The sequence below is a fragment of the Rhinoraja longicauda genome, chromosome 21, assembly GCF_053455715.1.
Source record: "Rhinoraja longicauda isolate Sanriku21f chromosome 21, sRhiLon1.1, whole genome shotgun sequence".
Lineage (NCBI taxonomy): Eukaryota > Metazoa > Chordata > Chondrichthyes > Rajiformes > Arhynchobatidae > Rhinoraja > Rhinoraja longicauda.
The window spans coordinates 17,125,495-17,153,171 of record NC_135973.1 but is presented as its reverse complement, the minus strand read 5'-3'; the positions used below and the strand labels follow the sequence as shown (position 1 = coordinate 17,153,171).

The 27,677-nt window shown below is 42.9% G+C and overlaps 2 protein-coding genes across 9 annotated transcripts in view; one reads left to right on the top strand and one right to left on the bottom strand.

The window, feature by feature from the left end:
- Nucleotides 1-27,159, top strand: atpaf2 (ATP synthase mitochondrial F1 complex assembly factor 2). Its single transcript, XM_078417868.1, has 9 exons — nucleotides 1-668; nucleotides 2,026-2,369; nucleotides 4,520-4,564; nucleotides 7,688-7,836; nucleotides 10,833-10,930; nucleotides 12,199-12,279; nucleotides 14,055-14,167; nucleotides 18,270-18,385; nucleotides 21,043-27,159. Exons 2-9 carry the CDS (start codon nucleotides 2,270-2,272, stop codon nucleotides 21,178-21,180), a joined length of 840 nt encoding a protein of 279 aa, XP_078273994.1. The 5' UTR covers nucleotides 1-668; nucleotides 2,026-2,269; the 3' UTR covers nucleotides 21,181-27,159.
- Nucleotides 3,290-27,677, bottom strand: part of drc3 (dynein regulatory complex subunit 3) — a 52,009-nt gene continuing 27,621 nt past the window's right edge. For 5 of the 8 annotated variants that reach the window (XM_078417865.1, XM_078417860.1, XM_078417862.1 and 2 more), the window contains 2 exons: nucleotides 26,565-26,696; nucleotides 21,830-24,825 (listed from right to left, as the gene is read on the bottom strand). In XM_078417865.1, the coding sequence (XP_078273991.1) occupies nucleotides 24,807-24,825; nucleotides 26,565-26,696 (151 nt within the window). In that variant the 3' untranslated portion in view covers nucleotides 21,830-24,806. Of the gene's footprint in view, nucleotides 3,745-7,237; nucleotides 7,368-21,829; nucleotides 24,826-26,564; nucleotides 26,697-27,677 lie in introns of those variants that run through there. The other 3 variants (XR_013548673.1, XM_078417866.1, XM_078417864.1) reach the window with 2 other exon arrangements.

Genomic DNA, 27,677 nt, shown 5'->3' with positions numbered 1-27,677 from the left:
GAGGACGGGGTTGAGCGAGAGGAGCAGCGGGAAGAACCCGAGCTGAGGGGTCTGCAGGGGCAGAAGCAGCGAGCGCTGGAGGTTGGTGACCCGCTGGAGGGCGAAGGGCCTATGCCGTGCTTGACGGCCTTGGAGGAGGAGGCGGTGGAAGAGGAGGAGGAACGGAGTGTCGAGCTCGAAGTGGAGTAAGCAGAGGACTGGGGAGAGGCCGATGGGCAGCAGAGGCCGAGCAGCAGCGAGGGCTGGGCTGGGCGCTGGGAGCCGAGGTGGAGGACTAGGCCACTGCTCTGCTCGGCGGCCCTAGCCACGAGGTGTTGAGCGTCGATCAAGTGGAAATGGAGCCCGGCTGACGGAGATGGCGAGCGGGGAGAAGGGCTGGAGGGCTAGCAAGAGCGGTGAGGGGCCGAAGAGCCACAGGAAGCAAGGCGCGGAGCAGAGGCACTGAGCCTGGAGGAGCGAGGAGCGCAAGAACGGGGAGAGGTGTTGGGACGCTCTGAGCGCCGGGAGGGAGCCAGAAACGCGCTGATGGGAGAAAAAGGGCGAAGCTGCAGCAAAGTGCAGCCGCAACATTCAACTGCAACACCCTCTCAAATTAGGACTGACGAATTGTTCCACAATAGAAGTCATTCCAAACATAAAATAGAAGAAAAAGACTTAGCAAAGCCATAGTAAGTGATTGTCTGCAGTACACGGCTTGCCTCCCAGAAGGCGTTGCATGGCAACAGTAGGGTCAGTGGTCCGTTCTGGTTGATTACTGCGCAAACACCTCATTAGTGGTTATCTTGCACAGGACGGAGTGAGTAGAGTAGTGATTAGATTTTGAAGTGGGCCTTTTTGACCAAGTTGAGGAGATCTAGTTGCTCAATCCCCTTTTAAAATGACTGAACATCGCGAGTGGCATGTGTGTTGGGTGGTAACATATTCCATTATCGTCCTTGGGTGAAGGGAATATTGGTAGCAAAGTTTATTGAAATTTAGCAAGTTGAATATGTAGGGACTGGTATTTTGTCTTGTTTCATGGCGGTTGGTGCTCTGGGATGACGGAAGATTTGATGGCATGATTTTGTATTTGCAATAAGTCTTAGCCTGATTCTGTGGAGCTCTAGGGTGTCCCATCCGAGAGAAATCAGCATATTAAGTCGTGACCTCGCCTGCTGTGCAATCCCCCAATAATTTGTGAATAATTATGTCCTGTGTGTTGTCTGAGTTTACATGTTGTCTGAGTCTACCTGCTTACAAACACGTTGTTCATTGTACCTGTACCTCGCCATACTTGTGCACATAACAATAAATGCGACTTGACTGTTTTCGTTGGAAAACGCTGGAGTAACTCAGCATCGCTGGAGAACACATAGGTGACGTTTCGGGTTGGGATCCTTCTGCATTTTGATTGTTTTCAAATCAATGATTCAAGGACATTTCAAGAGAGTGAAGAGTACTGAAGTAAAAAAGTATATACTGTCGTATGCACCGGCAACCGTAAAATGAAATTATATCTTAATTCTTTATGAAACCATTGCTTGATTCTGTTAATATCAAATGATTACGTTTTCATTGTCTTTGCTCCAAGGAACGGGCAGTAAAGGACCGTTCAGCTGAAAGGGTCGGTTCGTGTCTATACGGCGCTCCGACCTTTTGCTGGCAAAATACATAGAACCTGGGTTTGCAGTGCTGCAATGTGTTTATATCTCCAGAGTCAATCAATGTAGCCACAATGCAGCTCCTTGTAGCCACGCACAAAAGCTGACATCAAAACGACGACGGCATTTGGTGCATTATTTCCCTTATTCTCTGTATTGTACATTAAGTCTCGGTTATTCGCACAAATGCAGTAATATTGATAAGAATCCTGCCTCCCAAATGGGCGATAGACACAAGAAGCTGGAGTAACTCAGCGGTTCAGATAGCATCTCTGGAGTGAATGAATGTGACGTTTCGGTCGAGACCCTCCTTCAGATTCAGCCTTTTCTTCAGAGATGCTGCCTGCACCGCTGAGTTACTCCAGCTTTTTGTGTCTGTCTTCAGTGTAAACCAGCATCTGCAGTTCCTCCCGGACGGGTGGTTTGGCAGTGACATTCCGAGATGATTGGATACCAGAGACGGCAAGCGATTGGGCCATGGCCAACCTGGGCGGGTCTAGTGGAGGTGAAAGGTCGGGAAGATGGCGGCGCCCACAAGGAGATGTACGTTGATATGAAAGATCATTGTCAGCGTGTTGCGGCTGGTGAGAGGTGACCCGTGCCCAGGGTTTCCCCGTTACTGTGGGAGGATGCTGGCCCGCCTTTGGGCCCGGGCTCCCGCAGGCTTCAGGCTGGGTTTACGTGTGACGGGAGGCACGGTGGAGTGCAGGCGGCGATACCCGACCGCAGGTGAGCAAGAGTAACAGCGGGGACAACTATGTAAAACTATTATATAAAACTAATTTGCTTGAGCTAATTGTCTATCATGTTATGAATCCTGTATCCTGTATGCAACATTTCTTCTACTCTGACTCCAACTGGGGGGAAAACGGGTCTCGACCCGAAACGTCGCCAATTTCTCCAGAGATGCTATAAGAAAATAACTGCAGATGCTGCTACAAATCGATTTATTCACAAAATGCTGGAGTAACTCAGCAGGTAAGGCAGCATCTCGGGAGAGAAGGAATGGGTGACGTTTCGGGTCGAGACCCTTCTTCAGACTGATGTCGGGGGTGGGACAAAGGAAGGATATAGGTGGAGACAGGAAGATAGAGGGAGATCTGGGAAGGAGGAGGGGAAGGGAGGGACAGAGGAGCTATCTGAAGTTTCTCCAGAGATGCTGTCTGACCCGCCGAGTTACTCCAGCTGTTTGAAACCAACATCTGCAGTTCCTTCCTACACAACTATATAATTGTACCAATGCTGTCGAGCGGAAACCACAGCCTCTGGGTCCAAGGTTTGGAGTCCAAGCTCAATCCAAACTATGCTGATTTCAAGCAAATTAGTTTTATATAATAGCCGTTACAGAGACTCTATTACAATATGAATATAATATTCCCAGATAATTAACTTTTAGAGAAAAATAGCAAAAAGGAACACGAATTATAGTCCCAATAATAAAGGATAGTTAAAAGTTAAAAGAGAAGAAAGTCCTAGATCAGAAAACAAAATAGAAGAAATGAAGCTGAAAGCTAGCTGCTGTCAATCTGAAACAAACACATAAAATTGCAGCAGATGCTTGGCAGATCAGCTTCTGTGAGAGAAAAATACAAGATTCAAGATTTCAAGATCAATTTATTGTCACATATACCAATTAAGGTACAGTGAAATTTGAATTATCATACAGCCATACTAAGTAAAAAGCAACAAGACACACAGCCGCATAATATAAAATTTAACAAAAACATCCACCACAGCGGATTCCACCTTCCTCACTGTGATGGAAGGTAACAAAGTTCAATCACCTTCCTCTTTGTTCACCTGCGGTCGGGGCTGTTGAACCATCTGTAGTCGCCGCTGCCAACTGTCCAAGCCCTCGCGTCGGGGTGATCAAAACTCCCCGCGTCGAGACGGTTGAAAAAAACTCTCCGCAGCATGGAGCTCCAGAGCCGGCCTCTTCTTACCAGAGACCGCGGGCTTCACGATGTTAAAGTCCACAGGCCCCGTGGTTGGAGCTCTCCACAGTCGATCCTCGACAAAGGATCGCAAGCTCCACGATGTTAAAGTCCGCACCATACCCGTGGCTTGAAGCGCCGGGCCGGTCTCCAGGAAAGGCCGCCAACTCCTCGATGTTAGGCCGCAGTGGGGACAGAGATACGATACAGAGAAAAATCACATCTCCGTTGAGGTAAGAGATTGAAACAAAGTTTCTCCCAATTTCCCCCACCCCCCACATAAAACAAACCAAGAAACACTAAAACATACTTTTAATACAAAACTTAAAATAATAAAAACAGTAGAAGGACAGACAGACTGTTGGTGAGGCAGTCAATGCTGGTGGTGCCACCTGATTGAATTTGGGTGGTGCTACCCGATGGAGACTGAAATACAACACTGAGTGCAAAACAGCAGAATAATGCAAAGATTGTCATGCAAAATCCAAGTTGTGCAAAAGAATGTTAAAGTATAACATACTTTCCCCCTTCCTCCCCTTCACTCCCTTCCCCCCTTCCCTCCCTTCCCCCCTTCCCTCCCTTCCCCCCTTCCCTCCCTTCCCCCCCCTCCCTCCCTTCCCTCCCTTCCCCCCCTCCCTCCCTTCCCTCCCTTCCCCCCCTCCCCTCCCTTCCTCCCCTCCCCCTTCCCCCCCTCCCCTCCCTTCCCTCCCCTCCCTTCCCTTCCCCCCCTCCCCTCCCTTCCCCCCCTCCCCTCCCTTCCCCCCCTCCCCTCCCTTCCCCCCCTCCCCTCCCTTCCCCCCCCTCCCTTCCCCCCCCTCCCTTCCCCCCCTCCCCCCCTCCCTTCCCCCCCTCCCCCTGTATTGGTTCACAGCAGATACAAGCCTTGCATCATGTTTGTTTGTAAATAAATTGTCTGATTTCTCAAAATGTTCTCTAATTTTGTAGAACGAAAGAAGTTTTATCAGAATGTGAGCATTTCGCAAGGAGAAGGTAAGATTTTTGTGATTGAATACCCTCCTAACTCTTTAAAACCCATTCATCATCTCCAAGAGTTAGATCAGGAGCCTGATCCAAAGAGACAATCAACTGCAAATGCTGGAATCTTGAGCAAATAAACAAACTGCTGAAGGAGCTCAGGCTGTCAGACAGCATCGAAAGCCAGAAAAGGACAGTTTGAAGAAGGGTCACCGTTGAGAGCCTCCAGCAGTTTGTTTTTGGCTCACGCATGTACTGCACTCTGTTTCTCTTGCCACAAAGCTTTTTGATCTGAGATTATTCCACTCTTTTTTGTTTTTGTTGTTATCCAGTTATTGGATAAATGTCTCTGCTGACATTCAAAAAGTTCAATCCTATGCATCAAGCAGCCCTCCTAATTGGTATTCTGTTTCTCAACTCTTCCACTGCTGGGCCACAACTGCCATCTTGGCATTGGTCAAGTTTCAGCACAGTATGATGCAAAGGCTTCTTCAACAAAACTTTCCATTTCGAACATCAAGGGGGATGGGGGTGGTTGGTGTCTGGGAATAACACAACCTGCCCCTACAAATTCCCCTTGCTGCTAATACACTGTCAGTTCAAAATCCCCAAACTCCCAATGGTATTAGAAATTTAGGGAATTATGGGATATCTTGATGTTGCAAAAGGCTTTGTAAATGCAGCTTGTATAATGGTAGATGCTTATTGATATTGGGCAGTCTGTGAACTTTTTCAATCTGCCAGACCTTTGAAAATTTTCTCCCACTTTAACCATTGTGGGAACTTTACATAGAACATAGAATAATGCAGCAAAGTAACAAGTCCTTTTGCCCACAATGATTGTGCCAAACATGATGCTAAGTTAAACTGATCTCATCTGTCTATACATGATTCATATCCCTCTATTCCCTGCACTTCCAAGTACCTATCTAAAAGCCTCTTACACGGCACTATTGTGTCTGCCTCCACACCATCCCTGGCAGTGCGAGCCAGGCCTCCACTACTCTCTGTGTAAAAAAAAAACCCTGCCTCGCACATCTCCATTAAAGTTTCTCCGTCCCATGTTATATTTATGCCCTCTAGAGTTGGACATTTCCACCCTGGGAAAACAGTTCCGTCTTTCCCCTATCTATGTCTCGCATAATTTTATATACGTCGATCAAGTCTCTCCTCAACTTCCAATGTTCCAGAGAAAACAATCCAAATCTATCCAACCTCTCCATGTAGCCAAAACCTTTTAATCCAAGCAACATTCTGGTAAACCTAGCTCTGCACCCTCCCCAAAGCCTTCACATCTTTCCTATATAGGGTGACCAGAACTGCACGCAATACTCCTAATGGGGCTTAACCAGAGTCCTACAGAACTGCATCATGACTTCCTGACTCTGATATTCAATGCCCCTAGCAATAAAGGCAAGCATACCATATGCTTTCTTCATCACCCTATCTACTTGTGGTGCCACCTTCAGTGGACTATGAACTTGAACTCCAAGATCCCTCTGTCCATCAATGATGTTAAGAGTCTGGCTATTAACTGTATATTCTCTTACATTCAACGTCCCAATGTGCAACACATCATACTTGCTTGGGTTAAAACCCATCTGCCATTTTTCTGCCCATTACTGCACCCGATCTATATATCACAGCCTTCCTCATTATCTGCACCTCCTATTTTGGTGTCACCAGCAAACTTACTTGCCAATCCATCTACATTTATGTCGAGGTCATTGAAACATATCACAAACAGCAGAGAACACAGCATAGATCCCTGCGGAACTTCACTGATCATAGACTCCAGCCTGAATATCTTCCTTCCACCACAACCGGCTGCTCTCTTAAGCAAGTTTTGAATCCACATGACCAAGTCATCGTAAACCCCGTACATCTTAATCTTCTGGATCAACCTACCATGAAGGACCTTATCAAAAGCCTTACTAAAATCCAATGTACACAATATTCACCACCCTACCAGCATCAACTTCCTTCGTCATCTTCTCAAAAAAACTCAATCAAGTTAGTGAGACACAATCTGTTGCGTACAAAGTCGTGCTGGCTATCCCTAATTAGCCCATTCTCTTCCAAATGGGAATAAATCCTATCTCAAATAATTATCTCCAATAGATTTTTACTACTGATGTGACACTCACCAACGCTTGGTTCCCTGGATTCTCTCTACTTCCTTTCTTAAACAAAAGAACAACATTGGCCACTCACCAGTCCTCTGGGATCTCGCCTGTGGCTAGGGCAGAAACAAAGATCCTCTTCAAGGCCTCCACAATCTCATCTCTTGCCTCCCTTAATAACTTGGGATGAATCAGGGCCTAGGGATTTATCCACCTTAATGCTCTTCAAGAGCTTCAGCACCACCTCCTTCTCGATCTCAAACTGCCCTAGCACATATGTATTCACCACACTGATTTCGCCGTCCACCTAGTCCTTCACCTCGGTGACTATAAAAGCAAAGTACTCATTTAGTACCTCGCCTACATCCTTCAACTCCGAGCACAGATTCGCTTCTTTTGTATTTCAACAGTTCTACCTTCTCCCTGGTCACCCTCTTATTTTTAACATGTATATAAACAGCCTTGGGATTTTCCTTAATCCAACTCGCCGACAGCATTTTCTGGTCCCTTTTAGCCCTTCTAATTGCCTGCTTGAGTTCTTTCCCACTCACTTTATATTCCTCATAAGCCTCCTCTGATGCAACCTTCTTAAACCTGATCTAACTTCCTTTTTCTACCTGATCAAATCTCCTTGGTCATCTACGGTTTCTTTACTTTGCCGTCCTCTTCCTCCTCATTGGATAGCAGTTATATTGCTGAAAATAATTGCAAACTACTTTAATAATTAGATAATTTCAACGTAATTGGTGCCAACAAATAGAATTAATTGAAAAATTGAAATTTGTACATGATTGTGTAGTATTTATGTTACTACAGATAGTGTCTTTGTTAAACTGTTTGAGTGCACGTCTCAAGGTTTGCCGAAAAGATATGCTTGCGCTGGCCAGACTTTTTTTAAACGGCAACTGAACTTTCTTGGTAGAAATGTAAAGTATTCCTTTTCCTTTTCAAACAACTTTGTTTGAAGGCTGCTATGCTTTGTAAGGCTCTGGTTTTGTTTTCCTGGCTGCTGCAGGAGGAATATTCGAGATAAACCTTGACCGCAGAAAGCTGAAGACTCCTCTGGGCAAGTTGTTCACAGTTCCGAATGAAGCCCTGGCGATTGCAGTTGCCACTGAATGGGAGTCCCAAGGAGACACACTGCAGCACTTTACCATGCATCTGGTAGATACGTGTGTTTTCATTATTTTTTTAACATGGACCAAAAATGTTTAACATTTCATTGTAGGCAAATTAAATTGAAATAAAATCAGAAAGTATAGAAACAAAGAACGGCAGATGCTGGTTTATACTGAAGAGAGACACAAAGTGCTGGAATAACTCAGTGGGAAGAGTCCTGACGCCACCTATCCATGTCCTCCAAAGATCTTGACCGGCTGAATTGCTCCAGCACTTTGTGTACCTTTGTCTATTAACCATCATCTGCAGTCATCGGCAATAACAGACACCACTCCCTCCGCTATGGTCCGTTTACAGTAAACTTTTGTTATAATAGACCATAGGCGGGAAAGTGGTGTCCATTATTGCCAATGATGACCGATAATATTTAATAGACAAAGGGCATAAAGTGCTGGAGTAATTCAGCTACAGGGAGAGGTTGGATAGACTTGGATTATTCTCTCTGGAACTTGAGGTTGGGGGGAAACTTGATAGTACATTGTAGGCCCCATCAATCCCTGAGGCACACCACTAGTCATAGGATTCCACCCCCTGAAACAACCTTCTACCATCACCCTCTGCTTCCTTTCATGAAGCCAATTTTCTAACCAGTTGCCTGGCTCTCCCTGGATCCTGTTTGATCTAACCTTCCAGAGCAGCCTACGATGTGTAACCCTATCAAATGCCTTGCTGAAATCCACATAGACATCAACTCCCCCTCCCATTTCCAGTCTGACCTTTCTGTCCTGGGCCTCCTCCAGTGCCATAGTGAGGCCCACCGGAAATTGGAGGAACAGCACCTCATATTTCGCCTGGGCAGTTTGCAGCCCAGTGGTAAGAACATCGACTTTTCCAACTTTAGATAGTTCCTCTGTCCCTCCCTTCCCCTCCTCCTTCCCAGATCTCCCTCTATCTTCCTGTCTCCACCTATATCCTTCCTTTGTCCCGCCCCCCTGACATCAGTCCGAAGAAGGGTCTCGACCCGAAACGTCACCCATTCCTTCTCTCCCGAGATGCTGCCTGACCTGCTGAGTTACTCCAGCATTTTGTGAATAAATCCACATAGACAGCTCTGCCCTCATCAACCTTTTTGGGTTACTTCATAAAAAAAACTCAGATTTGTGAGACATGATCTCCAATGCACAAAAACTGACTATCCCTAATCAACCCCTGTTTATCCGAATGCATATGGTTCAATGATTCTTTTATTGTCACATGTACAAAAGGAACAGTGAAATACATTTTTTGCGCATAGTTCAGTGATATTATTGCCGTACACAAAGACAATCCCTAATTAAGTACCCCATGAATAGAAACAGCCAACTGAGTCCATGTGCAACAGTCGCCAGATTTTGGCACCATTTTAGTCCAAGCTGCAGCTGGCCATAAAGGCCCATTACAGCCATCACCTCATTTGGTTCGCCAGCGAGCTGTCCTTCTCTCTGGGCCTTCAGCCTTTGTGCTCCTAGCTGCGACTCCCGCAGCCAATCTGATGTGGAAGGTTGGACCCCGGTTCTCCGACCGGCCCTTTGTCTAACTTCCTCCAGTGTCAGAGACTCTCCTTAGGCTCCCGGCCCTCTGGGGCGAGCTGGTGCTCAGACCCACTCTAGGCGGGCTCCCCCAGTTCTGCGGCTGCTTGCCTGTGGGGGTTTGGCAACTGCTTGCATGGCCCTCTGAGAGCTTCTGCCGTGCGGCCTTGTGTTTATCTTCACGGGTGTCTCCTCAGGAATTTGGAGATGAGCAGGACTGAGTTCCTTCGACAGGCTGCGGCCCGCTGGTCTTATGACGTCCGCTCGCGCAGCTTGCTGGTCTTACAACCAGCACCTCACCCAGCATGACAACTAATTTCATGTGCCTGTGATTTTCCCTGATATTTCATTTATAATCAGTGTTTGTTTTAGAGTGCAGGTAAATGAGATGAACTTCAATAGACAATAGACAATAGGTGCAGGAGTAGGCCATTCAGCCCTTCGAGCCAGCACCGCCATTCAATGCGATCATGGCTGATCACTCTCAATCAGTACCCCGTTCCTGCCTTCTCCCCATACCCCCTCACTCCGCTATCCTTAAGAGCTCTATCCAGCTCTCTCTTGAAAGCATCCAACGAACTGGCCTCCACTGCCTTCTGAGGCAGAGAATTCCACACCTTCACCACCCTCTGACTGAAAAAGTTCTTCCTCATCTCCGTTCTAAATGGCCTACCCCTTATTCTCAAACTGTGGCCCCTTGTTCTGGACTCCCCCAACATTGGGAACATGTTATCTGCCTCTAATGTGTCCAATCCCCTAATTATCTTATATGTTTCAATAAGATCCCCCCTCATCCTTCTAAATTCCAGTGTATACAAGCCCAATCGCTCCAGCCTTTCAACATACGACAGTCCCGCCATTCCGGGAATTAACCTACACCACATAAATCCTACTTAGGGAGTAAGTACCAACACAGCTCCCATCTTTATTAACATGGCAATTCTGCATTTTCAAAGGATATAAAACTACATAGAAAATCATACAAGAAATTTATCGCTGCCTGAGGATATAAAATTATAACTTAAATTGTCCATAGTGTCCCTCTCAGGCCTGGTCATCCCAGAGCATCTTTGAGCCTGTGTTTTTAAGTGTGGTGACTAATGTCTTCCAACTCGCACAAAGCAAACCTCAACAGCAATATGATAATTATAAGATATTTATTAGATTCACAAAATGCTGGAGTAACTCAGCAGGTCAGGCAGCATCTCAGGAGAGAAGGATGGGTGACGTTTCGGGTCGAGACTGATTAGATATTGTTTGAAGGTGAAGTTTTAATCTTGGCCGATACATATCAGATAATTCCCATGTTCTTCAAGATTGTGCTGTGAAGCATTTTGCTTCCACCTAAGACTGTCTTGGTTCAACATCTTATCCAGTAGGTGGCACCTTCAAATGTGCAAAATGACATCAGCGCTGCAATGAATGATTGGCCTTGATTTTTGAAGCTAAACTGGCAATATTCTCTTTGATTAGACAAATTTGTGCAATACTGCACTGGATAATCCAACGCAAAGAACAAAAGAACAGTTGATTAGATCATCTCTCAAATTCCTGGACACAGACACCGTGTGGTGAGTTGTATTTGCTATAGATGAGATGGTTACATTTTGCATGTGCATGCAGACTCAACATTCAATCTATACCAATTCAATTAATGAATGAATCTACTAACATTGTCTTCAGACATTGTCTTCATTTTGAGGTGTGCAGAGTGGGGTTGGGGTGAGCGGAAATGGACCAATGTTGGGTTGGGTTGATTAATCGTGGCAAAGTCTTTGGGGAAACAGGGTAAAAGTGACTAGGTGGCCATGTGGATGGAAAAGGCATGTCACTGAAACATTTTGAAAGATTTATGAATGCAATTGCTTAGGAATGGTGGCAGGCCACCTATCACTTCTTGCTATTTAGTTTCATCTTATCCTATTGGTCTTTCTTCTATGTTCCTGATGCCCATCATCAGCAAAGTACATTTTCAATGGTGAGATGAAGAAGGGCAGTTTGGGAATTTCCTGAGGAAATGAAATGTTTGTAGGTAGTTGATCATTAATATTAATAATTTCAACTTAAAATGACAATTGGTCTTTAAAAAAAAAAAACTATAGCTCAATTGAACTTGGTTTAGAGATACTGCATGTAAATACTCCCTTCAGCATGGTTCACCCCTGGCAGTCTGTACCAGATCTTTCTGGATGTATGGACTTTGAATATGATTATGGGCAAACACAAACTTTGGCAACTTGATTTGGATTCATTTTCCATCACTATAATCATGGTATTGTTTGCTGAAAGATAATAACACTCTCCTGCACTATTTGTAGTTGTAGATTCTTCTGTCAGAAGATAAATATTGATTGATATGTAAATCCCAAAATCCAGTTAGTGGTTGCAAATTGGCAAAAAAATCATCACTTTTACGATGGACATCTGTGTAATAAAGGCAGGTGCCGGAAATAGCAGGTCAGATAGCATCTGTGGTGGGAAAGACAGTTGATGACCTCTCAGTGGAACTAATTTTTTACTACTGTATGTCTAATTTAGATTCACTGGTTGAACCATCATCATCATCTTCTGGAAGATTGATAAACAGGATTTAGGAAATGAAAATAGAACTGCCACAAGTTTGAGAAGACCGGAATGATTTTGAGATGGAGGAGGAAATTGAGGCTGCAGAAGCAAACTATAATGATGAAAGATTGCGTTGATACTTTAATAGTGAAAAGGCTGCACAACTCATAGAAGTTAAAGTAACTACTGGATAGAGCAATGGGGGTGAATCAGGGTCTTCCTTAAACACTGGGTTTCAACTAACCTTCATCCACACTGGTGTTTGTTTATGTAGTTACAGAGTGGAGGAGCCACCTGGCTTAGTGGAGCTTCAGAAAAATGAATGGAATCCTGCTGTTGAATGGATAGAAAACAGGTAAAGTTTGATCTTGTGTATTTTCCTTGGACAGTTCACGTGCTTGTTCACCATGTGCCCTGACTGTTGAAGGAATGAGGGATGGTGTTTAAAATCTATGCACAATTGGTGTACCGGTAATTCTGCTATAAGATGATAGTTGCATTCCTTTGCAACCTCTCTTTGGAGAAAATCAAGTTATAAAAACAATGATAGGGGGAAAAGTGGTTGGGATTAGAGTTTCAGACTCACAATAACAAGTTTTTTTTCCTACAAAATTTTCAAATACAAAGTCCTTAACAGCTGTGTTTATTTTTGTTAATGCAAGTTAAAAATACTAGAGGCTGCATGTCTCACTATTTCATTGCACACATGTCAAAGGAAGGAATGCTTGCTTAGTTAATTTCAATGGCCTCCCGCAGTATCTGGTTACTGCAGGAAGGTTACATGGAAAGATGTTTTTTCCCTTAGACTCTACCCCCTACCCCACCCAAGACAGCTTTTTTTCTGCTTGTCAATTTCCAAAGTGGCGCCAGCAATGGCTACCTCGCCAACAGTCTGTCCCTTCCTTCTTTGTTTTTTTTTGGGGGGGGTTTTAGTATGTGTTCAGTGTATGTTTTTAGTGTTCTTTAGCTTGTTTTATGTTGGGGGTGGCGGAGGGGGTTGGAGGAAACTTCTAATCTCTTACCTCGACGGAGATGCAATTTTTTTTCCTGGATTAAATCTCCCTCCGCACTACGGCGTAACATCGAGGAGTTGGTGGCCTTTGCTGGAGACCGACTTCGAGAGCTCCACCACGGGAGCCTGCAGACTTTAACATCGCAAAGCTTGCGATCCCTGTCGGGGGGTCGTCTTTGGGGCTCCAACCACGGGAGCCTGCGGACTTTAACAACATGGTGCTCGCGGTCTCTGGCCAGAGGCCGACTTTGGGACTTTGCCCCGATGCGGAAGCTTTGACCGCCCCGACGTGGGAGCTTCGACCACTGGCTGCGGGAGCATCGATCACCCTGATGGATGGTTCGACTGCCCCGACCGCAGGAGAAAAATGAGGGAAGAAGATTAGACTTTGTTGCCTTCCATCACAGTGAGGAATGTGGGGAATCCACTGTGATGGATGTTTATTTTAACTTTTATGCAGTTGTGTGTCTTGTTGCTTTTTTAGTATGGCTGTATGGTAATTCACACATCACTGTACCTTAATTGGTACGCGTGACAATAAAAGACCATGAAACCTTTGAAGTAGTTCTCTAGTACCCGAGCAATGTCTCATTGTAACTAATTTGGCCCGCATAATAGAAATGGTGTTCCCTGATTCATCAATCATGTTATATCCAATTTGTGATGGGGGGACAAACGTGACTTATAAAGTCATACAGCACGGGAACAGGCCCTTTGGTCCAACTCATCCATGACAATTAAGAAGTCCCCTCTAAGCAAGTCCCATTTTTCCTGCATTTGCCCCCTATGAACCTTTTCTGTCACTGTACCTACCCAAATGTCCCTTAAATGTTCTTATTGTGCCTACTCTTCAACGACTTCCGCCAGCAGCTCATTCCATATACCTATCGCTCCCTGATGAGAGATGTCCAAGCCGCGGGGTGGGGATGGGGAGTCTCCGAGCTGCGGGGAGTGAGGTGGAGACTCTCCAAGCCGTTGTCTTCATTTTGAGGTGTGGGGGTGGAGGGGCTCCGGTGTGGGGTGGGTGGTGTGCGGGGAGATGTCTCCGAGCCATGGGCGCTCTGCCATTTTTCTGATTTGTTCTGTTTAAAATTGATTTATGATCTTTCCCCTAACAGGTACAACGTTGTGATTGGCTCTTCTACAAATATCTTGGGACCAAATATTCCAAAGGAGACAAAAGAGACCTTCGAACAGCATCTTTCCTCATATAATTTTTGGGCACTAATTGGTATGTGATCAGTTAAATCCTTGTCTCGGCTAGATATTCTGGATCAAATGATAGAACTTAAAATAAGAATTCCTTGTTTCCCAGCTTAGTGGTGGATTGTCTGTGCGTCACAAACTAAAATGATCCTAAATGATTCTACCCACATTTTGACCCTTTCCACGCGTCATTCAGCACACTCCTGCATTCACTCCTCGTCTGGCTGTGCTATGATTTTTAAAATCTTACTGTTTCTGAGTCTCTTCATGTCCTCATCCATGTCACTTCCTTCATGCTCAAAGCACTTAGACATGCGCATTCTTTCAATTCAGGCAATCCCTGATTTTAGTTAATCCACCTTTGGTGGTACCTTCCAGGTCTTTCTCTCTTTTCTTCCTTTAAGACATTCCTCTCTGGATTATTTTTTGATCATTCATCTGATTTCTCAACACGTGGCACAATGTCAAGTTTTATTCAATAATACCTCGTGAATATCCTTTTAAGATATGATGTAAATTATGGTCATAAGGTCATAAGTGGTAGGAGAAGAATTAGGCTATTCGGCCCATCAAGTTTCTCCGCCATTCAATCATGGCTGATCTATCTCTCTCCATGACCTCTGACACCTGTACTAATCAAGAATCTATGCCTCAAAAATATCCACTGACTTGGCCTCCGCAGCCTTCTGTGGCAAAGAATTCCACAGATTCACCACACTCTGACTAAATAAATTACTCCTCAACTCCTTCCTAAAAGAACGTCCTTTAATTTTGAGATGATGACCTCTGGTTCAAAACTCTCCCACTCGTGGAAACATCCTCTCCACATCCACTCTATCCAAGCATTTCACTATTCTGTATGTTTCAATGAGCCCCCCCCCACCCTCGTCCTTCTCAACTCCAGCAAGTCGAGGCCCAGTGAGGACCAACACTCATCATAGGTTAAACTACTCATTCCTGGGATCATTCTTGTGAACCTCCTCTGGACCCTCTCCAGAGCCAGCATATCCTTCCTCAGATATGGTGCCCAAAATTGCTCACAATATTCCAAATGCAGCCTTACCAACTCCTGAGAGAGCCTCAGCATTAACACCCCTGTTTTGGATAAAAGTCCTCTTGAAATAAATGATAGCATTGAGTTTGCCTTCTTTTCTACTGATTCGACTTGCAGAGTAATTTTTTGGGAATCTTGCGCCAGCACACCCAAGTCCCTTTGAACCTCTGATTTCTGGATTCTCTCCCCATTTAGAAAATAGTCTACGCCTTTATTCCTACTACCAAAATGCTTGACTCCACACTTTGCTACACTATATTCCATCTCCACTTCTCTGCCCACTCTCCCAACCTATCCAAGTCCTTCTGCATAGTCCCTGCTTCTCTACACTACCTGCCCTTCCACCTATTTTCATATCATCCACAAACTTGGCCACAAAGCCTTCAATCCTCTCGTTCAAATCATTAATATATAACGCGAAGGGTAGCGGCCCCAGCAACGACCTCTGCGGAACTCCACTAGTCACTGGCAGCCAACCAGAAAATGCCCCCTTTATTGCCACTCTTTGTCTTCTGCCATCCAGCCAACCTTTGATACTGTGGGCTCGCATCTTCCTTGGCAGCCTCACGTGTGGCACCTTATCAAAGGCTTTCTGAAACTCTTAAGTAAACAACATCTACTGACTCCTTTATCTGTCCTGCTATTTACTTCTTCAAAGAATTCCAGCAGATTTATTAAGCAAGACCTCTCCTTCACAAAGCCATGCTGACTTTGGCCTATTTTATTGTTAACTTCTAAGTACTTTGTAACCTCATCCTTTATAATTGACTGATAATCTTACCAACCACTGAAGTCAGGCTAAGCAGCTTATAGTTCCCACTATGGTGGTTTCATTCTCTTCATACTTTGAACAACAGTCACAATTGAAATTGTTGTATTGCTTCATTTGTTCCACAGTATCTTGAAGTGCATAGTTGTGAAGAGAAACGGTAGGTAGTCAGCAAGAGGGAAAATGAGGATTTTTGAACACGTGAATGATGAACTGAAAAAGACCTGTCTACACTCAAGCTGTCCTATGTATTTTTAAGTGTGTTTTCTTTTGATACTAAGAAATTCTTATGCACCCTTAGGGTGCACCAATGGCACTTTTGCACATTTAAGGTATCAACTAAATACTGCCTGGTACTCCATTCAGAGACTGAGCTCAAGCTGCCTCAGGACAAAAGAATTGAACAGACCCTGTGCTAATGCTGAAGGATCAGGAAATTGCCAACAGCTTTATGGTTGGAGAGAAAAGAACTCGGTATAACAGCAAAGTTTGGGTGGAAGGGTTTGGGCATGGGGGAAGCTGTGAGGTAAGTGGGGGAGGGGGGGGGGTTAGTGGGGGAAATAGGAGGTTGGATGGTTAAAGCCAGAGAGTCAGGAGTTTGTGGGATTAAGGGAGGGCTGGGTCTTCATGAAGTGGTTGGCTGGTGCATTCCAGGGATTGAACATTCAAAAATGAAGGCAGGTAATTGACTTACACGCTAACCATCCTGGATGAGCACTGTGCCTGGAAGAAAACATTGTCTCAGACGCACTCAAGACAGATGATACCAGGATAATACGGACCAGATTTTTTCTGCAGTACTTAGAAAGGAATGCTGGGTGGGAACTTGACATCATCCTCAGCATTCCTAGGGGACCAGTGCCTGGATGTGCCCAGTTGAATTTCTGGAGCGATCTGGAAATGCTCATCACTTTTCACTCTTGGGGAAGTCGATTTTTGATTGTACAATCTGGGAAAAAGAGCCAAATGAATTTCTCAGCAATACTTGCAGATCCAAATCGGAGAGATTTTAAATAACCAGGTGGTATTAGAAGCAGAAATGTGAGGGGTTCGATCACGGCCTGAGAGTAGTTGAGTGTCCAAAGAGTGGCATGTACATTCAGGCTGGAGACAATCACCAAAACAGGATGGGTTGTCATTTCTACATCTTGCTATTTCCTCAGATAATAGCACAAAGATGTGAAAGCTTGAATGTAACAAACATGACCCCAGCTGCTGTGACCTGACCAACTTTATACCAGTCATTTGGGGTGTCCTATAATGTTAGACACAAAAAAAATGGAGTAATTCAATGGATCAGACAGCGTCTCTGGAGAAAAAGAATAGGTGATGTTTCGGATCAAGACCCTTCTTCAGACTGAGAGTCAGGGGAAAGGGAAACGAGAGATATAGACGGTGATATAGAGAGACATAAAACAAGAATGAAAGATATGTGAAAAAATAACGATGATCAATAAAATGGTCCATTGTCAGCTGTGGGCTAGGTGAAAACGAGTTATACAGACAATGAAACACCAGGATGACAGTGAAACTAGTACAACGACTAGGGTGGGGGTGCGATGGAGAGAGAGAGAGGGGATGCAAGGGTTACTTGAAGTTAGGAAAATCAATATTTATATCGCTGGGTTGTAAGCTGCTGGTATGAATATTGATTTTTCCAACTTCAAGTAATCTTTGCATCCACCCTCTCTCTCTCTGTCCCTTCCCCACCCGAGTTGTTGTACTGGTTTCACTGTTCGTTCTGGTGAGTTTCATTGTCTGTATAACTTATTTTCACCGAGCCCACCGCTAACAATGGACCGTTTCCTTGATCATCGTTACTTTTTTGCATATCTTTCATTCATTTCTTCTATATCTCTACATCACGGTCTACATCTCTTGTTTCCCTTTGTCCTGACTCTGTCTGAAGAAGGGTCTCGACTCAAAATGTCACCTATTCCTTTTCTCCAGAGATGCTGTCTGACCCACTGAGTTGTTGTACTAGTTTCACTGTTTGGTTACATCTATCTTCAGTTGTTTACATCTATCTTCGGTTTAAACCAGCATCTGCAGTTCCTTCCCACATATTGTTTCCTCCAATGTGCCATGTGAGTCTAATGGAACCTTGCAACTCATTGAATGAGGGAGTAGTCTTCCTTAACTACCAGTGGCAATTCCTTTTTAAATTATTTCTTAAATAATTAAAACAGTAATTTGAGTACCAAGTGCATAATACAGCTGGTCTTTCGCTTGTAACTTAAAAATGTCTTTGAAAGTTGAAAATTTCTTGAAATTATTGCTTTGGTTGTTTTTCCATTATTTTAGGTCTGGAGTATGTCATCCATCAGCTTAAATCTATAGTTCTTTCACTAAATTTAATTGACCGAAACCTCAGTGTAGAAAATGCTGTGCTGCTGTCTCGGCTGGAAGAACAGTATCAGGTAGGAGATGTATTGTTGACAGAGTATATCATGTCATGTTCTCCACACTATAAACTTCTACTTACTGATGCTGACAAATAAGCACAATGCTGAAGGCTCTCAGCAGAACAGGCAATAGGATTGACCTTTCAGGCCGAGGGATGAATTCTTGACGATTGTCAATCTGATCGGTTTGGACAGCATGTAAAACCAAGCTTCTCAGTGTACCTCGATACACGTGACCATAATAATCCTAACTTAAACTGAAAGAATTCTTAAAAGACAAAGTGAAGGAAGACATATTAAAGATGCTGGTGTGTAAAACCTTGTCATCCGAACAGACGCAGTGGAAAGATTGGAAGAATGGAATAGTGTCCTTGCAGGAAGGAGGGTGGGAGGAGGTGTGATTGAAGTAAAGTAAACCCTCGCTATAACGGACTACACGGGGGAAGATGGTGTCCGTTATTACCAATGGTCCGCTACAACCGAATAAGGGGTTAGGTAAATATGTACAGTATTAATGGAAAAACAGTCAATAAACATATACTACACAATAATATAGGTGTGGCGGGACTTTTGCGGGCTCTGCAGGTCCCGGTCGCAGCCGTTCACGGCTCCCCGGGTTCGTGGGACCCCCCCCGCTTGGTCGAGGAGCCAGAGACCGGGAGCCTGAGGAAGGGAGAGGGAAGCGAAGGACCAGTCCGGTTAGCGGGGGGTGGCGGAGTCGGCCATGGAGTGTGCGCCGCCATCTTACCGCGGGCCTCCGGCGGCCGCCTCCTTCGCCCTGCCGCACTGCCATGGCCGCCACCCCTCGAACAACGCGGGCAGCCAGGGCCAGGACGACCCTGCCTCCCGGGTTGGAGGCGACTGGAGGCCGGGTCTCCCGGGCCGGGACAGACGCCTCGCCGGCGCCCCGGGGAGACTCGAGCCGGCGGCCTGGGGCCCGTACCCGAGGCCTGAGGAGCAACAGCGGACAGCGCTCCCCGCCCGTGGGGGCTGCGAACCACCGCCCGGAAGACCCGCCCCAGTCTCGACCGTCCCCCCAAGCCGTGGGATCAGCCGCAGGACTACCCCCATCCCCACGATGTCTCCACTGTCTTGTGTGCATGCCACAAGTACAGTCAGCAAGTCGTTGGTTCCAGCGGCTTAGGGCTTGTCTACCTAGCATGCGAAGCCTAGGTTCAGCGGATTGTGCGGAGGAAACCGACGGTTCATGGAAGCCAGTTGGGCTGTAGGCCTGCACGTGTCTGGGGAGGTGGGGGATGACCCACACTGTCACAATGTCTTTGGCATTACAATGTGGGAGGAAAGATAGAACCACTGTGGTAGTTCTATCCTACATACTGTGAATTGTTCCTAGTGTGTGTAGGATAGAACTAGTGTACGGGTGGTCGCTGGTCAGCACGGACTGTTTGTTTCCACATTGTAACTCTAAACTAAACTAAGCTAAAATGATTCAAACTGTATTTAAATGTGTAGTTCTTCAAAGAGTTCAAAACTCTTTTAATAGTGTAAGCACAGTGGAAGAAAGAGCAACATCAATGTACAGTACTGTACCTGTATCTCTAAAAGTAAACTAAACCAATAGAATCGCTCCATCTACCTTGTTGTCATTCCATGAAACAATCAATTCAGTCTAAAACAGATTTGGTCCACTAAAACCGAAATCCGTTATCAAGAGGCCTGTTATTGCGATTGTTTACTGTACCTGTGGGAGTTGCTGAGCTCATAATGGATATTGCATCTGAAACTATCATCTGAGGTGGAGGTGTCAAGAAAGGAAGTCAGATATGTACTTGTGAAAATGAGTGCAGAATAGAAAAATTGGCAGGAAGGTAATATGAGTTTATTTGAGCAGAGATCTGCTTCTAAATTGAAGATAGACACAAAATTCTGGAGAAACTCAGCGGGACAGGCAGCATCTCTGGAGATAAGGAATGGGTGATGTTTTAGGCCTAGTCCCGAGTTACTCCAGCATTTTGTGTCCATCTTTGGTGTAAATCAGCACCTGCAGTTTCTTTGTACACATTTTGTCTGCTTCTATATTGTTGATCTATGACTCCTCCATGAAAAAGCCCTGAGAGAACAGTAAAGGTTTAAGTGTCTTATTCACAAAATGCTGGAGTAACTCAGCAGGTCAGGCAGCATCTCGGGAGAGAAGGAATGGGTGACGTTTCGGGTCGAGACCCTTCTTCAGACTGATGTCGGGGGTGGGACAAAGGAAGGATAAGGTTTAAGTGTCTGATGTTTCAGATTATCAGCAGCTCCCTAGATTTGTGCATTAATGTTACTCGGGTGGCACTGCCTTTGAAAAGTACTCCTGCAAGAATTGGTCCAAATATATTGAAACTGGGGAAATTAGTTATTAAACAAAAATCAAACATCTGTGTAAACTTTCAGAGTTGAATTGCAAATGTTATTTTCACAATGGGATCTTGTTAGATTTACTCCTTTAGGGAAATCGAGAGGGGTAACAGACCTCAAAGCAGGAACAAGCTGTGAATCCCTTGTAGGTACAAATTGCAAATTTGTTTTTGTGTAACAAATGCTATATATTTAAGCTCAAAACAGGTGAGCTAGTAAGTGTACTTGGTTGCTAAAACCTTTTATCTTAGATATTATGCTGATCACTCGCACTGCTCTGTTGTAAGCAAGGTGGTGATTATTTTTGTTTGTAGATCGAGTTCTGGGGAAATGTTGAATGGGCACACGACTACGATCTCTACGAACTACGATCACGAACTGCAGCAGGAGCCTTGTTTGTCCTTCTATGTTCGGAGAGTTCCACCATGAAACTTAAACTGCTGCAAGACTGAAGTGGCTGATTGTTTATTCAGTTCCTTCCTGTAACTGGGATTCTTTTCGTTGTTGGTTAAATTATTGTAATTTAAAAATATAAAATTAAAAGTTTTTCTCTGAACATTTCTATCCATTGAGATTTTTAAAATCGCTTGTGGATGTTTTTTTGTATTGATAACTATAAACATTGATTTCATAAACATTCATTAATTTCATACATTTAAGAATTGTTAATCATACAGGAGAAAAAGCAAGCCTCATTAACAAATCATATATGCATGAGCAATATTAAGTTTTGAACTATTTTCGAAGAATGGTTTCTGTTGCTGTTCTAATTCCGCAAAAGTCATAGTTTACAACCTCTCAATAGTAATTTAGGAATATCACTTCCATCATTCTGAACCCATGTGATAATTTATTTTGTCATTTCTCACTACAGCAGGTAGTTAATTTTGCCATTGGTTCGTAATTCTTCATTTTGGCCAAAGTGCGATTATATTTTGGTAAAGATTAGGGCATTAACATCAGGCTTTCTCTCTCGTTTATATCAGCACTATTGATGCAGTCTGCTTTCGTTATTTAACTAAAAACACAAAATGCTGGACTAACTCAGCAGGCCAGGTAGCATTTCTAGAGAACATGAACCTGATCTGAAATGTCATCTATCCATTAACTCCAGAGATGCTGTCTGACCCATTGAGTTACTGCAGCATTTTGTCCTTTCGTATAAACCAGAAACTACAATTCCTTGTTATAATAAATTGCTTTCATTATTCGTTGGTTTCTTGTTGCCCTTAATATTTGGAATTTCACGATTACCACTTTGTGAATGTAAATGTCCATGCAACCTTTTATTCCAGAGAACTGCATTTAAAACTTCACTTCCAAATCTTATAGTGTTTTAGACTTGATTCATGCACTATTCTTGGCAAACCTTCATCTTAAATTTGGTACAAAACTAAATGTCAGAAATATTCAGCAGGTAAGATGGCATCTGTGGGAGAGTGTTGTGTGCAGTTCTTGTCAACCAGCTATAGGAAGAATCTCTGTGTTGGAAAAGGTACAGAAGAGATTCAATTTATTACCTGGGCTTGTTGGATTGAATTGCAGGGATACAACGGATAGGCTGAGACTTTATTCGTTGGAGCACAGGAGGTTGAGCGATGATGTAATTGAGGTATATAATATCATGAGTATGGGAAAAATGAATGTTTACAATCTTTTTCCCAAGAGAGAAGATTGTAAAATAGAGGGCATAATATGTTTAAGGTGAGAGGAGAAATTTTAGAGGGACTTCGGGGGCAACTTTTCACTCAGAGGGTAGTTTATATCTAGAATGAGTTACCAGATGAAGCTAGAGAGGTGGATATAATTATTTCATTTCATTTTATTTTATTTCGAACATGTTAAAAGACATCAATTAAAAAACAAAATAAACAAAAAAACAGAAGAAATACAAGGAATTTCATCCATTACTTAACATGTGCGAAAAGGAGTAGGAAGAAGTGTGAACTTATTTAATCCTACCCCCATTCCCTAATCAATATTTATCAAGTATCAGATATTAATACAAAAATACTCATACACCCTTATATGTTCATATAGATATACTTATTTAAATAATGATGTGTTATCATATGTAGGCCCCTGGTGACTGTTAATCCCCCTCCTCACTGTACCTAGAAAAAATCATGTGTTTATATTTGTTTTTAAACTGGATGATGTTTGAACATTGTTTTAATTCCGCATTCATTCTGTTCCATAGCTTTACTCCACTGATTGATATAGAAAATCTTTTCATTGTTGTTCGAGTATTGCGAATCTTGAAATTTAATGTTCCCCTCAAATTATACCCCCCTCCCTCTCTTTCATAAAACATTTCCTGTAAGTTACTTGGTAGCAAATTGTTTCTCACTTTGTACATGAATTGAGCTGATTGATATTCCACAATGTCATAAAATTTAATTATTTTAGACTTTATAAATAATGAGTTGGTGTGTTCACAAAAACCGACATTATGAATTATTCTAATGGCTCTTTTTTGCAGTATGAATAGTGGTTGTAGTGAACTTATATATGTACTTCCCCACACCTCTATACAGTAACTTAAATAAGGTGAAACTAGTGAACAGAACAGAATGCAAAGTGATTTGTTATCTAGGAAATGTTTTGCTTTGGCTAGAACTGAAATGCTTCTAGATACTTTACTGTGGATATGTTTAATGTGAGATTTCCAGCAAATTTTTTCATCTATTATCACCCCAAGGAATTTAGTTTTATTTACTCTTTCTATGTACTGTGCTTGATTGTTTATTTTACTGTTCCCAAATATCATAATTTTTGTTTTGCTCAAGTTTAGTGATAATTTGTTAATGTCAAACCATTTTTTAATTTTGCAAAATTCTGAGGTGATACTGTCCAAAAGTTGCTGTAAATTTTCACCAGAACCAAGAATGTTAGTGTCATCAGCAAATAGGATGAATTTCAATATTTTTTATAATTTACATATATCATTGATGTAGATGATGAAGAGTTTAGGACCCAACACTGACCCCTGGGGGACTCCACACACAATGTCCAAACATCCAGACTGATATTCTCCCATCTTCACGAATTGTTTCCTGTTCTTTAAATAACTTCTAACCCACTCTAAAGCCAACCCCCTAATCCCATATAGTTCCAATTTATTGATTAATATTTTTAATATCTTTAAAAGATATTTGGATAGATATATAGATATTTAGAGGGCTACTGGCCAAATGAGGCAAATGCGACTAGCTCAGTATGCCAACTTGGTCATCTGTGAATTTGCTGCTATGACAGGACATGATTTTCAAATATGTATTTTAAATTTATTTGAATTTTGTTAAATAATGCATTATTTAAAAAAGGAGTGAGTCAAGTAATTTGCAAAGGAAGGCCATGAGGTTACTTAAGGAAAGCGAATAAACTTCCTTTAAATATAGTTTTATTTAAAAATAACGTTTATTTTTCATTGAGGTACACCAGATAAGGTGTAATAAAGTTATCTGCTTCCTTCAGAACAATAACTGAGTGTATTCTAAATATTAAAAAAAGAGTTGAAAACAAATTTAATAATCCAAATCTCCACCAAGGCTGTGAAGGCTGGGAGAGAAATTGGCAAAAGTGGTGAATGGAAAAGCACCAAACCTGCATTAAAAAAAAAAATGCAACCCAGCAGGAAGATAGGAGTTAGAGTACACGATCCACTACTCTTTAGATCGTGTACTCACCTACTCTTTATTAGGTCTGAAAATGTATATTTGCTGAAACATAAGGTTTTCATATCTGCTGAAAGATTCATTCCCAGCCATGGGAATTTCTAGGAAAGAAGTAGTTCAGGGGACTACTAAGTAGTGTAGTCCAATCCCTCTGCTAAGGTTACAAACAATCAGAGACAACAGTGGAAATCAAGAAGCTATCTCATATACAAACTGTCATAGAGAAGAAACCACCTTTAAAAGTCACAGTCATCCAGGTTCCTGGTTAAACTCCCACAACACAATTCATGAAACCACAGCTCTCACTTCACTTTACGTCTACTGAATCTCAAGGAAATCTAGTTCATCCCGCCAATGATTGATGTAAATGTTAATTTCCAGAACTCGCTTACGATTGCGGCCTATTTCATCTGTATGCAGCTGCCAAACAAAAAGTATGTTACAATCTTGTAAATTTAAACATCTGCAAATTCCCCACTCTTGTTTCTTGAAGTATATTCTTGCTATCTAATTTTCTCCAATCTCATCTATTTACTTCTAATTAAAAAGGTGATCAGAGCTTAGAGATCTTTGCAATTTTTGCCTTAAAAGCCCTGAGGCTTTTGAAGATTACATGGGATCAAGACAGTAAGTGACCTGAGATTTGATGAAGCATCTGATCTTATGCTACTCATTTATCTTGAATGTTCAATGCACTAACGTTGACATAGGTTAGTAAGGGAAACCCGGTGTAAGTTGATAACTGTCTTGATTTTTCTTCCCATGCCCCAAACACCCCCTCACACACATTCCTCCAAGCAGAGAAAGCACATATTTACAGTTAGTTCATTTAAACAGCACCAACTCAGATTGTAAGTTAACTGGCCCAGAGGGGGAAAAGACAATTGTAGAAGGTCGAGCACCAATCTGTAAATGTCGGGGTTCTGTCACAAAACAGAATAACATGGTGACAGAGTAGTCATCTGGACTCTAAGATATGAAGGTACCAAATTTGGCAGATTATAATTTTTTCATATGATAAACTATTCTTACTCCTTTCGTCTCCTTTATATTTTATACCCTTTTGACTCCTTTTTATCTTGAGTCTGGGTCACTGTCTCCACCCACCTGCTAATCACCCCCACCTGTGTGCACCTATCATATGTTAAGCCCACCCCACCCCACCTCATTTTCAGGTTTCTCCCCATTACTACAGTCTGAAGAAGGATCCCGACCAGAAACATCATCTGTCCATTCCCTCAACAGATGCTGGCTGACCCCGATGAGTTCCTCCAGGACTTTGTTTTTTACTCTTTTCTTACTCCATTTTATTGAACTTTTGAGTTTTCTTTTTGGCAAATTTACTTTCCTTTCCCTAACCCCAATTTTTCTTTCAATCACTGTAGCTATTCGACTTCACATTTGTTTTCAGATACCACTTTTGTCTTACCATCACTACACTCAATGTCCAACTCCTGTTGAATGACTTCTCGGGTGTGAGTTGTTATGACCCAGTCTGATCACACCCTCTCCCAAGATGGAATTGCTTAATGGCAGTGATCAGGAGAATGAGTGTTCCCTTCTTCTTCCTCTAACCAAGCTCTGGAGTATTATAGTAACTTTCACAAATCTGCTGACACTACACTGACCAGCCATGGATCAGCTGTAGTGATCTTGTAAAAGGTTTTGCATTTGAGCCACAGTGTGGATTTTTATGCTTCGCACTTGATCAAAGCTCTCGGAGTGCTACCAGTCAGATTAAGAAGCTAAATTGAGAATTGTGATGTAAAAAAAAAATCACACTGGACTACTCTGAAGGGAAGCAGAGTTCTATTTCCTAGCCAATATCCAACCCTCAACTAAGAGTCTCAAATGCATCCAGTCATGCACCACATTGCCATAGGGTCTAGCAATGTAAAAATTGGCTGCAATTCTTTACAAGACTAATGACAAGTGAATTAATATTACTTGTAACAACATCAAATTTTAAAATGCTGCTGGTTTCCATTTGTTCCTCTACATTGGAGGAACAATTTCACAAGTTCACCAGTAAAAGGAGCAGAATAAGGCGATTTGATCCATCAAATCTACTCCAATTTGAAGAACTGTTTATCCTCAGTTTATTCTATTCATCTAAAATGTACCCAAAGAAATAAAATTACAGAATTAAAGCATTTTACCTTCTCGAGAGTATCCCTGACCCAGCCATTTCCCTTTGTAACCATTTTGTCTTCTTGGTTGTCAATCTTAAGTAGATGTAAGTCATGTGAAGCATTGACGGTATTAACCACTGTATCTTTATCAATAAAGAGCTGCATAAAAATCAAACAAAACATATATAGAGCATGCTTGGAAACTTAAACTAAACTTTCATTTTCATTTTTGTTTTTAACCATCAATAGACAATAGACAATAGGTGCAGGAGTAGGCCATTCAGCCCTTCGAGCCAGCACCGCCATTCAATACGATCATGGCTGATCACTCTCAATCAGTACCCCGTTCCTGCCTTCTCCCCATACCCCCTCACTCAGCTATCCTTAAGAGCTCTATCCAGCTCTCTCTTGAAAGCATCCAACGAACTGGCCTCCACTGCCTTCTGAGGCAGAGAATTCCACACCTTCACCACTCTCTGACTGAAAAAGTTCTTCCTCATCTCCATTCTAAATGGCCTACCCCTTATTCTTAAACTGTGGCCCCTTGTTCTGGACTCCCCCAACATTGGGAACATGTTTCCTGCCTCTAATGTGTCCAATCCCCTAATTATCTTATATGTTTCAATAAGATCCCCCCTCATCCTTCTAAATTCCAGTGTATACAAGCCCAATTGCTCCAGCCTTTCAACATACGACAGTCCCGCCATTCCGGGAATTAACCTAGTGAACCTACGCTGCACGCCCTCAATAGCAAGAATATCCTTCCTCAAATTTGGAGACCAAAACTGCACACAGTACTCCAGGTGCGGTCTCACCAGGGCCCGGTCCCAAAGTGATTCACAAGTAACAATTAATTTAAAAGTGCAGGATGAGTTAATGATAACTGCAGAAATGAACAGGTCTTTTTCTGGAAATTGACATTTCCTCTTTGGTATTGGCTGTGGTATCAGAGCAAGGTTTGCTGGGTTGATTATCACAGGTAATCATGTTAACAACATTTATTACTTTGCATGGTTAGCATAGCTCATTCAAAGCTGAGGACATGAATAAAATGTTATCTTAGTTGATAATTTGTAATGTTGCTCATGGTGAAGGGTTGTGTTTTTTATCAACTGTTAACCATAAACTATAAGAGGGTGA